This window comes from Lutzomyia longipalpis, chromosome 1, assembly GCF_024334085.1.
Source record: "Lutzomyia longipalpis isolate SR_M1_2022 chromosome 1, ASM2433408v1".
Classification (NCBI taxonomy): domain Eukaryota; kingdom Metazoa; phylum Arthropoda; class Insecta; order Diptera; family Psychodidae; genus Lutzomyia; species Lutzomyia longipalpis.
In genome coordinates, this window is record NC_074707.1 from 43029200 (window position 1) to 43043069 (window position 13870).

At 33.2% G+C, this 13870-nt stretch overlaps 1 protein-coding gene across 2 annotated transcripts in view; it reads left to right on the forward strand.

The window, feature by feature from the left end:
- Positions 1 to 12403, forward strand: part of LOC129787482 (all trans-polyprenyl-diphosphate synthase PDSS1) — a 38835-nt gene extending 26432 nt beyond the window's left edge. For both annotated transcript variants that reach the window (XM_055823088.1, XM_055823089.1), the window contains exons 5-8: positions 6833 to 6922; positions 8868 to 8999; positions 9082 to 9276; positions 9346 to 12403. In XM_055823088.1, coding sequence (XP_055679063.1) covers positions 6833 to 6922; positions 8868 to 8999; positions 9082 to 9276; positions 9346 to 9567 — 639 coding nt within the window. In that variant the 3' untranslated portion in view covers positions 9568 to 12403. The remainder of the gene's footprint in view (positions 1 to 6832; positions 6923 to 8867; positions 9000 to 9081; positions 9277 to 9345) is intronic.
- Positions 12404 to 13870: the final 1467 nt, after the last annotated feature.

Genomic DNA, 13870 nt, shown 5'->3' on the forward strand with positions numbered 1-13870 from the left:
GATCAAATAAAAAAATAATTTCCTAAAATAAGAAAACTCCTTCTCATATTGTTGAAGCTTTATTAAACTTTTCAAGCTTTTTTACATTTAAGCTCTTATAAAGAATTTTGAATTTATGTATTTACTTCTTTTGATTTTTATTCGTCTTTCTATCCTCTCAACAAAGTTCTTATTAATTATTCTTCAATAAATGATTAGAATTTATAAAAAGAATGGATTAAAGACCTTAAAATTAATTGCCTCATTCTTCAAGTTCAAAATTAATAAATTGCATAAAAACTTTGCAAAACTGCACCTGAGCTTTTTTTTGTTCGTTAAGAAAACCGCAACCTCATTTCCGAAAAGTCATTAAAAGCTTAACAATATATATTTTCAAAAGCTGTGGCGAGTTAATGAGCATATAAGATCAATCTCATATGTTGTGAAATGGTCACCCTTTTCAAAAGGAGAACCTTGAAACCCACTCACAATCTCAAGTATATAGCAATAGATATCTTGTCCAAGACATTTTAGATTCCCTCATCTAATCCAATTCCCTCAGCGGGTAGTCTCAGCGTCAAAATCTACTGCCCAGTGTGTGAGATTTTAAAGAGAGAGACGTGATGAAGAAAAAAACTGAAACACCCGAGAATACCATTCATCTTCTTAAAAACACACGCAACACTTTTATCACTTTCTATCTCCTTGAGCTAAATATCACGTTAAGAGATTTCTATCATAATTCATTGGAATTGTCTTACCCTCAACTCACACGGAACTCTCTTGCATCAAAGCAACAGTGAGAGTTCAGACCAAGAGGAATTTTTTCCGAGGAAATGTGACACCCATGGGAGTTCAGAAAGTTCAAGGTCTTACGTATGCAACATCACTGAATCAGGGCAAATATTGTCAGTCGAAATTAACGAGAAAGAGTCTGCGTCACGGGGATTTTTTTTAGATCGTACCGCGATGAACTTTTGTGCAAATAGAGACAAAGTTCTTGCGAAATTTCCCCGCGGGATAAGTACCTCTTGACTTCTGGGATGTTTAAGAAGAATATTCATTTGAAGATCTGTATCAATATTAGGTGGGATCCCGGGTAAAAGCACTTGAGTTTAATGTAAGGAAATCCCAAAGAAATTAAAATGAATTTGAATGACAAACTTTATGGCGCAATTCGATTGCAAACTTTCAATTGTTGTTCATAAAAATTGTAAAAGAAAAAAAAGAAAAACTCTGTACACGGAGTTATTTGAAAAGTAAGTCTGATTTCTTTCCAAATGAAAGATCACTCTCGATGCTTTACGGTCTACTTACTGCGGGGCACCCAAGGGGGGGGCATTGCTCACCATTTGAAATGGTAAAGGCGCATATTGGTGAGGGTTTCTTTCTCGCATTTGAAGAATATTAAAGAGATGAGAGTGAAAATGAAGAAGAAAAAAATCAGCAATTAAATCCACGAACTGATTTCTTTATCTTCACTTTTATCATCTTCTCTCTCATTGGTGGCAAAGCTGGTGGAATTTTGAATTCCACCCTCGGACACCTTTTATTTCTTTTTTTTTTTACAAAATCACCATGAAAGTATAAAGTTTATACATGGATGCACGCAAAATCAAAAAGATTTCTTTTTCATCGTGTTTTTTTCTTCATCTTGCGCCAAAGAAGCACCATCTGCGCGGTGAGATCTTCACCTTCCATTGTTAATGATTTTTTCTTTCTTTCATTCGATGGGAAAGCAATGGTGTAAGTATTTATAAAGTTTTTTTTCTTCTAAATAAAAATTCCTAATCAAGTTCATGACTAAATTGAGAAATTTCATCACATTTGAACCTTCCAATCTAGCGAATGTTGCATTCATGACATTATGATTGTTACCTGTGGGCTTTTTGTAGCTATATATGTTGTGGTGTTTAGGCTTGATTGCCACAAGAAAACAAGAAACTTGTCTATATAGATGTTGTTTTTTTCTCTCTCCTAACTTCTTTCACACTGAATCACTCCTCCGTAGCATTTGAACTTCTTAATGGACCTCATAAGCATCGCAGGAGGGTATAATATACGAAAGACGTGCGCGATGGCTTTTGACATCGAGAAGGAGAAGAGAAAAAAAACGCATCATAGTACATAGCTTGGACATAGCATATATAGAGTCAAAATTGGTGCCAATGTGACTATAATTAGAAATATTGGTTATTTCATCATATTCGCCAACGACCGCACATGTGACATACACTTGGACTCTTGTATTATATGTGGTTTAAATGCAATTACGCCACAATAAATGCCGGCCAGAAGCAAATGGTTTTGTGTGGCAAAAGAAGTGGCAAGGTTCGGAAAATTGTGCTTGAAAATTGCAAAGTACCTCAAATACAATCATCAATGTCTCTCACGTTCGCGAATCAAGCGATGAAAAAGAGGCGATGGGTAGCCAGAGGAATGGGAACACTATGATCGTTTTTCTTCTCAAATCAAAATGATCTTGAGATTGCGCTAAAAGCGATGGTGATCAGCGGTAGCCGATAAATACGCGCGCCTAAGAGTTGGATTCTTGTTTTCAAATGCATTTTTAATGTGCAAACTTCTTAGGTCACCACAAACTTGGTTGATCTTGTTCACTGACACCTGTACCAATTTGTCGTATAAAATTACCTGTAGTTAGACCTCTTGTATTTTCCAGACACCGTTATGGACGTAAAAGTTGAATGGGAGGTTTTATTTATTTTTTATTCTGACCACTAATAAATTTAATTAGCTTTTAAATCGTGCAATTCAGTTATGAAGGACATTCGTCTCTTTATCGATAAGTCGTTAAAATTTTCCGGATGCTTTTACAAGTCTTAGAAACCCTGTTTACCTTTAAAGAAAATCTTTGTCTTGGAAATGAATCTGGAGCTTTTTATGTACATAAGTATTTAGAGCTTTTTAGAGCTTTCGAAATACCTATTTCCGAAAATAAAAAAAAAATAGATAAAAATTTCAATAACTGAAACGTTTTTTAAGCTCACAAGTTATCCAACTCTTCTCGATCTTAACTCATTTCAATAAATTCCTTTAAAATAAAAACGAAAAGAAGTTTACCACATTGAGGTTTTCATACGAAACATCACTGTAACGCAATTCATAAAATATTTATCCATATTTACAGTGAATTTTACAAAAGAAACGTTGCATTTTCCAACTACGACAATTGGTGCATTGTGATTTTAAGAGACACCCATTTGGGGCTCACCGTGGGGAGGATCATTGAGACGATCCACAAGAGATGTTGTGACGAAGAAGACACTCATTTGACACACTAGACGATGAAAAAAAAATTCCAACATATTTCAACATCCCCCCACAAGAGCACACGAACATTTTGTAATGTTGATTAGTGCCTCACTGTGAATTTGTGTCCTCCTATGTGGAAAAAAAGTTGCACTCTATGGAGATAGGTTAAGAAAAAAGCTTCTTTTTTTTTCTTCAAACCAATTGCGACAATTTCTTGCAACGTCTTGGTTAGCAATATTTCTTGGTTAATCCGAAAAAATGGAAACCAATTAAATTTTTGCGGGGTGTGACTTTTTCGAAGGACTTTGGGGAAAGGAAAAACATCACGTGCCTTTTAAGAAAGCTCTGCAAAAAGAGATCGTGAAAATAATCAAAAAAAAATATCAAGACCTTGTGTGGGAAGGAAAGCTCTCTTGAGCTTTTTTCAATAACAATATTAAAAATCATTTTTATAAATTCACACGGGAAATGAATTTCTCTTAATGCCTTTCCAAGATGTTGGGAAAAATTATATATTTTTGGGTGCTTTTTTTGTGTTGTAATTTTTTCGTCAGCTGAAAAGTTGTCGATTACGTGGTTTGTTCATCGATCTCCTGAGTTTTTCTTGCATAAGTGGCACACACAGCATAACATTTTATCTTGTCTCATATTTATATTTAATACCAATGGACTGTGAGAGCCATGCTGTGCGCGGGAGAGAAAAGAGAAGGCAGTGTGTGTGCGTTGAAGAGGTTCAGGCCCTTCAATTTGACCTGAAAGTTGATCATTTGGGCACAATTGCTGACTTTATTCACAAAAGCAGCAAGCGTCACTGTTAGACATACCTACATACATATGTATTGCCAGAGACAGCGCATTTTTCTCAGGTGCTTTAATGTGGAAGATGTCGAAAAGATGCGTTGAAAATACCAACAACAAAAAAAAGTTTATCTTGCAAGAAAATGCCTTTCTGTGTGAGAAAAAGGTCTCTTTAACATGTAATTTAGTCAATTTAGTTGACGCAATATCTCTTGGGTTTTTCCCTCCATCTACATCACGAGGAGATTAGTTTTCTTATCAATTCACTCCACGTGTGTGCCTTTGAATGATGGGTTGGTTACCATTTGGGATGGGAGCTTTTAATTCTCCTAATGTTCACAATTTGTATTCAAAGAGATTTCCGCTTAGTCTTCCACCTTCATTTTTATTTGAGATCTTTTTTTTTCTTCCTCGCCGACACTTCTTCATTTTCTCTGCACATACTTTTCTTGTGTCTGACCGCAACACTACGCGCGGATTTTTGCTCTGACTTCCAGTACAGTTTCAAAAAATAAAATAAAAATGTTCAGAAGCCAAAAGAAATTCGTATCTGGCGGTATTTAACTTATGGACCACTTTCCCCGCACTTTCTATTCTTCGATACGATTAAATTCTTTTCATTTTTTTCTCTCTCTCTCTCTCTTGTCTAAATTAGCAGCATCATTTACTGATATTTCTACCAAATTCAAATTAATTTTGTAAATTTCGAATTTTTTTTTTGAACATCTAAAGCAGAACCCATTGAGGGTAAATGCTAAGAAGATGCGCGTCTTATTTGGGTTTTGTTTGCACAGAGCACACCTGAGTTTATTGTTTCATGCCAATAATGTTGGCTATGATGAAGAAATCTCTATTTTATAGTTAAGAAAAAAAGCTTCTCGCAACGACGTTTTTTCCTCCTCCACCTCCTCAAAATCATCTTCAAAACACTTTTTTCTTAATCACTCTTGGTGGAGAGAAAAAAAACTCCATCGAACTACAAAAACTCCATGGTCACAATCCTCAACTTCTTTTTCCATTCATAAATACTTTGATGATGGAGAAAAAAAATCTTGTTCACTTTTATCTCATCGTGCGGATTTGTTGGAGATATTTTTTCTCGCACCTTCTTTACTTCATTCATTGATTCCTCTCGTGGTTTCCTCTTTGGTGAGCACTCACTTTCTGTTTCTGTATTTTTCGCTACATACGAAGATCACGAGAGAAAGATTTCAATGCTAAAGACTTGTAAATTATTAATTTTCACTAACGGTTCTTCACAGACTAATTGCAATGGATATTTTTACTTTTTTTTTCGGTTTGGAATTTTTGCTGAGTCTTGGTTTTTTTTTAAGTCTGCAAATGTTGCTATTTTTAGCATTATAGAAGACTCAATATGATGGTTAAAGAGATTTTTTTTGCAAATTGAGAAAATGATCAAAAATGATTGGCAAGTGGAATTAAATGAATGAACTTTCTTTCAAAGGAAAATTCCGCTCGCAGCGGTGGTTGGAAAAGTTATTTGTTAAAGGTCACGTGGGTTAAGTGGTTTTGGAAATGTTGCATCTCAACGGAAAAGGTCACTAGACCATAACTTTGTGCTCATCCATCATGTGCGTAAGGAGAATTGATTGAATAATGAGAAAATGATTTTTCTTCGAAGCAAAACTTAATGGGATTTTCCCCTGAAATAACTTTTATAGGCTGTTTTGCGCAAATAACTCAATTATATGGACAGTATTACAGGGTCAAAGTGAGAAGAAACCACAATGTATTAACTTCTTCAAGATCGCATAAAATAACTTCAATTTTGTTTACATTTTTTCTCTACAAAACTTTTATCCTCGATGGCTTCACACAGCATTTGCGGTTTGTTCACCCCGTAGTTCATTTGATTTGTTTTCTTGATTTCTCTCAATTTGATTATCTATGCCAATTAATTTCAGCACACACACACTTGGTCAAGAATATATTTAGCATGCGACTGAATTTATATTTCAACATTTTCTGCGAAAAATGTTTCGCACTGAAAGTCTAAAGAACCAAAAAAAAAAATAATGTGCGAAAGTGAATGGACCGCATTATCTCCCCAGCATTCAATCATTCAAAATTGGGACAATACCCATGAGAAATATTTTTTTTATTTATATTGCATTTTGTTTGTTTTATAATAAAAATGCATTGCAGAGATTTTTCTTGAGTTATTCAGTTGAAATAATTTTTAAATGAGAAATTGGGTTAAGATTGAAACTAAAATGCAAAAGGATAGTTTGCTTGGGGGAAAGTTCTTATTTGAGGAAGTAATCAAGAAAGATTAACTCTTGGATAAAAAAATTGTCAAAGATTTTCTATTTTCTTCTGGCATCAGCTGGGAAAAACCGGCTTAGATTTGTTAAAAAATGTATGCAATGACGTCAAAATACAATTACTTTTCATGTAAAAAGATGATTATTTTTGTACATAAATTTGTTTAATTTTTTCGGTAACATAATGTAAATTTTTAACATGATTCTCGCTATTTTTCGGATCTTTTACATATGCTGTGGTCCCTCGCAGTATTACGAACTTTATAATTTATGAGTTTTAGTTGATTTTTGGGAATTTTCGCCACAAAAAAAAAAAGAAAAAATGGTCGAAAATCTCTTTTTCCTGCGTCGTAGGAAAATTTCAAATTCTCTAAATTCGTTGCACGTAATACTGCGAGACACCACTGTATTTTTCTTTGTAAAAGTTTCTTTCTCTAAGCTCTCTAATCTAGATCGGAAAATTGCTAATTTTCCTTCATTTTTTTCTTTTCCTCCAGGTGACGATGGCTGGCGATTATATTTTGGCCATAGCTTCCATTGCAATTGCCCGACTAAAACATGATGACGTCACAATATCCCTCAGTAAGGTAAATATTTGACTCTATTATGTTTACTATCTGTGTGTACATATTTTACTTCCTGATTCAATGAGGATGAGCAAATAGATTTTTATCAATGAAACTCCATCGTGGAAATTATTCTAAATCTAACCGTGAGAGATGATTAAATCGCAAGATTTTGTATGGAACAATGTACTTTCTTTTCCTTTTTATTCGTCTTCACTTTTTCTCTATTAATGCCATTTAAATTGCAAATTTTGCTAAAATGTGATGGGTTAGCGAATGTTAAATTGTAGGTGAAGAAATTCAGGAATTATTCCTAATGTTTTTCCAAGTGTTTTCCACCATATAAATAAAAAAACATCTGGAAATATTTAAAGACTGCGTCCTGAATTTTTTCAGCTTGCAAATTTTGCAGCAATGAAGCTGTGTATTTACATTCTTTCGTGTCTCTCGCATTTTATCACTCTACGCGGTTTTATGAGACTTTGCCAAAAAAAATCGACTGGATGACGATGTTGGGCTTTTACTTTCAACCTCACTCTCAGCTTGTTAAAAAAATTTCAATATCCGCTTTGGCACACGGTGTCAACCTCCTTCTCTCTTGCAAATCTATGCTGTTGTGTGTGGACCACCCCAGTGCCTATACGGAGCTTCCTTGTCTGTCCAACATAGGGATTAATCGCAGTGAAGATTTTCCTTCTCTCTACCACTCATGAGATAACATTGACTTTTAAATTAGCCAACAGTCTGAGGCGTGTTACCTTGTGCAAACAATCAATCGTTTATTCTTCTTCAAATAAAATCTTCTTTTTTTTTACCTCTACACCCGAAGCTTTTTCATCCTCCACGATCTCGCGCGCGCGCACCTTTCTGCGGGACTCCCCCCCGTACCATCGCGGAATTTTCTCGGACGGAATGTCGAGAGAGAGATAGTCTCTATAACTTGCGAAATGTAGAGTTTGAAATAGTTTCTTGCACACACACATTAACGGAAATTTTTATATATATTTTAACAAATAATGAGAAACATAATTTATTCAAATGTCCTCGATTTCAGCAAATTCCTCAACTTGTGTGCGCTTTTATTTAATTTGACACATTCTCATTGCTTTACTGCCACGTTAGACATTCGCGCTTCAAATGCTGGAAGAGCTTTTTTTTCTTTTTCATGAAAAGGAAGTTTCCACAGCATAAATTCTCACCTATATATTTTTCTTTTGCCGAAATTTGGTGAGATTTCTTTGAATTTTTTTTTCACACATTTTTGGAGTTTTTTGTTGGTGGAAAATGTTCGTGAAATATTTTAGCTGATGATTATCTTTATATTAAATTGTGACATACATGTTTTTATAAATTAATTCACAATTTCTTCACCTCACGCGTGTGGAGGTTTGTTTGGTGGATGAATGTCAATCAAATTGGTGCAAAAATCTTCATTTATCGTTTTTGTATCAATTTCAATGCTGTTTGCCTAATTTTTTTTTTCAGTTTTTGAGATAATTTTTTGAATTTCAATTTATTAATTTACAATTTAATTTAATTAAAATATTCAAAACTTCTTTTCAATATTAAAAAAAAGAAAAACACGAATTTTGTTGTATGTTTTGCATAGAATTTGTTCCTAGCGATTAATCCTAATTTATAATCGAAATAAGACCTCTTTCCTACTGCAAAGAAAGACTTAAAAATAAACTTAAAGTTTGCAAAATATTTTTAGAGCTTTCATCCCATTATCTAAGAAAGCTTTCTCAACTATTTAATACGACAAAATCTCTTATTAAGAATTTTTAAATAAATCCTTAAATCATTCTGTATGCCTTAAAGCTCTTAAAAGCTTTCTTTTAAGGTCGCAAGAAAGATTTAAATTCGCACGTCTTAAACTTTTTGAATTTTAACAGAGTTTTCTTTTTAAAAAAAATAAGGATATTCTTCAGAATTAATTAAATTTGTATCATTTTTATTTTTCTAGATTCTTACTGATTTGGTTCAGGGAGAACTCATGCAGCTTGGTTCCAAGGAGACAGAAAATGAGAGATTTGCACACTACTTGACCAAAACTTACAGAAAGACAGCTTCACTGATAGCTAATGCTTTAAAAGCGGTAAGTTTTCTTTCATTTTTTCCAAGAAAAAGCTTTCAAGCTCTTAAGGTATTTTGGTTTTTTTTTTAATGGGAATTTCTAGGTCGCCCTGTTGGCCAATGCGGATGAGAACATCTCCGAAATTGCTTTCCAGTATGGCAGAAACATAGGGTTAGCGTTCCAGCTTGTAGATGACTTATTGGACTTTGTATCGACAGCTGAAACAATGGGGAAACCAACAGCGGCAGACCTCAAATTGGGACTGGCCACGGCACCAGTTCTCTTCGCTTGTGAGAAAGTAAGTTAAAAAAAAATCAAAATTGTGATAACTTGAACGGGATTTAATCATGAAATATGCTTTTTGTAGTATCCTGAATTAAATCCAATGATAATGAGACGATTTCAAGAGCCAGGCGATGTTGAGAAAGCCTTCGAATTGGTGCACAAATCCCAGGGATTGGAGCAGACCCGCTTCTTGGCGCGCAAACACTGCATTGAGGCGATTCGATTAGCACAAGAATTGGCGGAGTCGCCGTATCAGAAGGCTCTAGTGGTCGTTGGCGATTTAGTCCTGAATAGAATGAAATAGTAATTACAACCAACACACACACACACATCTTCTTTCCAACTATATATTGCAAAACTATCTCAAGCATACATTAAAGGAAAAAAAAATCGCGGGGTGGGTGAATACTCTTGTGCAGCGTGAGTGACAAAAGAAATTGTGTTTAGTGTCCGCGTGAGTGAATTTATTTTTTTGTGAATGAATGCAACGAACATTTTTAAGGGGGGAAAGGGGGTTAGGCAAACAAAAACAAGAAAAAATATTCAACTGGCTCTCTGAGAAAGAAAAAAAATCTTCTACTGCCAATTTGTCGGAGAGATTTGTCGGAAGAAAATGCATCGAAGCCATTCACAATGATGGCACTTCTGCCTTCCCAAATTTCACGACTGCAGAGAGTTTAGTTGAAAAGCATAAAAAAATGTGAAGAAGAAACAAACACACAAAATGTTCATGTCCGGCAATACCTGAAGGAATGCAACGTGAAGGAATATCACGAATGTGTGTGGAGATTACCTTACTTCCTGAGAGGTGCGGACAAAAAAAGTGTTTGCTGTTTATAAAAAAAGTGTAATAATTTATGGTGTTCGACTGTGCGAATCGTGTGTGAATGCGAATTATTGTTAAAAAAAATTATTTTATTACTTATTTGTTTTCATATCGAAAGGGTAATTAATTGCAAAGAAACAAACCATTTTCTCACCTCAAATCTTTCTCTCTCTCTCTCGTCCGGAAGACATCCACGGGAAGTCTTTCCATTCGACCAAAATGCACGAAGAAACACCCCCCAAAAATAAATAAATGAAAAAAATAGTCAATTGCAATGAGACATTATATAGGATATTTATTTAATTGAAAAGTATTTCACATGACTATCGGAGATGAGCACGAAATAAAAAATAAAATAAAAACAAAGAGAGGTTATTCCATTCGTGAGGAAGAAAAAGAGGAAGGAATTAATTTGCGGGGAAAACAGGCAAGGTGTTTTGACGATACACATTTCTGTGAAGAAAAAATAAAAAAAAAGGTTTATACTTAAAGGTTTTCTTTTAAAATTCATTAAGAACAATTAACGTGCCTTAGGTAAAGAATCACAGGATAAGAATTTAAAGGACTTCTGGTAATAAAAGGTACGGTCTAAAGAAATTTTTGCGAAAACTTTTTACAGAGTTTGATGGTCAATTATGCTGAGATTGCTTTCCTATTTAAGCTTTGTTGAAGATTTTTTTTTTAATATTTTAAAAGGCCTTTTCTGCTTGTTTTTCAAAATTTTATTGATGCGATTTAATTAAAAAAAAACTCATTAAAAAAAACTTTTAATTTCTTAAAAAATAAATCATAAAATAACCGGAAAGCAATTTCGCACACCTTTGTTGTACAATTTTTTTTCTCTGCATGTTGCAAAATGTAAACAATGTTGTTTTGTGTACCCTCGAAACACCTTGAGACAAAAAAAAGACCTTTGCAACAAAAAAAATCCGCAAAAATAGGTAATTCTCTGTTAAATTTTTGTAAATAATATTCAACTAGACTTGAATGTACATTTCTTTTACATGGAATTCGAAAGAAAATAATCACCCTATGTTACTCTTTAATTGCAATTTAATTGTAACTATCGTGTCTTCATGTGCAAGTGAGTGAATGTTTTTTATATATAAATAAAATGAAGAAAAGAACATATAAATATATATTTAAGTTCACAGTGTAAATAATTTCAAGAAAAAAAGGCGAAAAAGATGTTTATTGTTAGGAAAAGCAAGTAAAAAAAAAAACATTCAACAATTTATGTTTAGAAATATTTAATATTTCGGGACAATTTTGTTGAAAATAATATTAATAAAAGAAGAAATTGTATAAAGACGCTTGAGAAGTTGGATAAAGCGATAAAATTTTACAACAAAAAAAACAAGTAAGAATGTTAAAAATATTCTATTTTAGTGAAGAAAAGTGAGGAAAAAAACAAGATATTTTGTATTTTATTTTTTAATTTGTAAAATTGAGCGCGCGCTGGTCATGAAAATAAATTTTTCAGTGGGAACACAACTTGAGGAAATTAGTCATTTTTAGCAGTTTCCAATCAATTGCTAGTCATTATAATAAATAATTTGAGTAATTTCCAATATTAAAATAAATCATCCCTGTTAGTTTTTTTTGTTTGTTTCTGCTCCCCCCGTTCTTTTTTTGTATGTTTCAAGGAAGCACAAATTTTCTTTCCGTCAGATTATTTTTGCTTTTTATCTTTTGTTACCAATTTATTGATTTTTTTGCTCGAAAACTCAAAGAAGGGAAGAATTTTTTTTCTATGTAAAACGAAGGTCTTGCGGTTTATTGTTTTACATTAATTTTGTAATAATTTCTATTTAATTAAAATGAAAGAAAGAAGAAAAAGACGAGCAAGAGTGGACTATCAATTCCAAAATATATTAAAATAAAAAAGTTCATTTTTGAGGTTTTTCTTTAGTAAGATGAGAGAGGAAGGAAACTTATTTTAGAAATTTAGTTTTATATCGAAAGATGAAAAAAAAAAGAAAGAAATCCATTAGAGAAAAAAAAGCAGCTAGTGAGGATTTTAGTAAAGAAGAAGAAGAAGAAGTTAAAGATGAAGAAGAAAAGAAGAGATCCCAATGAATGGATGTGTGAATGCGTGGTGTTACTTTTTATCTGTGTAAATAACCATGAGAAGATAGTCTCTGTAAATATGTCGCATGTGGAGAAAGAGAAGAGAGAAAAAGTAATTCTTAAGCAATATTATTTTTCTTCTCTGTAAGCCTTGTAACAAATCTCTTTCTTCCATTTGTTGTAACAAAAAAAATAATGTTGAAGAAAAGCAAAATTCTACCAATAAACATTTTCATGTGCAAAATGCGAGCAGACGCGCGCCAAATTCATCCGCTGCAGCCCAAAAAAATGTTTGAGAAGAAAACGGCGACTTCCTTCAGATGCCAAAAGAGAGCTTACCTTGTCAACTTTCGCTTTTTCAAGAAGCCACCTCTTGTGCGATTTTCATGCTTCTTTTGCGCATCCAAGAGTGGCAGGTTTGGGTGACGCAAAGGTGACTCTCACCTTCCGGATCTCCACTCCCGCTTGTGGTATGTTGCGCTATATAGATGAGGTGTGTTGGAGGAGACACAGCGGACACATATTGCCGCTAATTACTTTCTTCTTTTGCCAATTTCGTATTCGCTACACATTCACGTGCCACTCATGAGACATTGCTGCTGAAGAACATCAATGGATTATGTCTAATTTTGGGAGATGGAAGAGCTTTTCTGCAGCAGCAGCTGGAACTTTTCCAATGAATGATACTCTTTTGCAGAGAAGATAAACTTTCAAAGTTTTCTTTGAACTCGACAGAACTTAATGTTCAAGTTTAATTGTGTTTTGTTGGAGAGAACATGAAACAATATAGCTTTCAGAGCTTTAAATTGCATTAAATATAATGTATAATTTAAGCAGTATGCTGCAGATAAGCTTTTTAAGCTAGTGGTGTAAGCCTGAGTGCGAGCTTTGCACTACAATGTATCCAATTTATTTCTTTGGCTTTTGGTTGTTTGTTGGACTAAATTTTTTTTTCATTGATTTGATTTTATTAATGAAAATTTCCTCTTTGGGAAAAGGGATTGCTAAATAATTAAAATTGATCTGAATTTTGGGAAATTGAGAAATTAGGGTTAAATTAATCAGACAAGGATTAAATAAAAGCTCAAAATATATTATTTTCTGTGGGCTGTGAAGAGTTTTTGGCCAAGAATTTTTTTTTAAATCAACCTAAATTATTAAGCTCTGTCACTGGGAAATATGATATTTTGAGCTTTTTTAAAGCTTTTTATCTGAGCAATGAAATTTCACTTCAGTCTCCCATATTCATAATTTTTTTTCTGAAAAACCCGGAAACTCTTTAAATTGTCATTTTTTTTAAAGTTACCTATAGTAAATCCTGGATTAGCAAATTCATGCATTAATCGGTAAAAAGTAAAAAAATCAGGTAAAAAACCTTTAAAAAAAACGGTAAAATTTGCAGAGAAGAAGGAAAAGAAAATATGAAAAAGGAATTAAAAAGTTATGTACATAGCATAAAAACAATCATATTATCATAAGAAATTTTTCTAAATAATGGATTGAAAGGCTCAAGGATAGAAAAAATCATTCAACTCCTTTATAGTTAAGAATCTACTTAAAGATAACTAAAAAATATCAAAAACTAGAACACAAAAATGTTTAAAATTCTCTTAGGTTTTAAGAAGACCTTAATAAGAATAATTTTTTGATAAACAATCAGTTTAATTTAAAAATTGCAATCTACTTGGTTGTCTGACTAACGGCGCTCGAC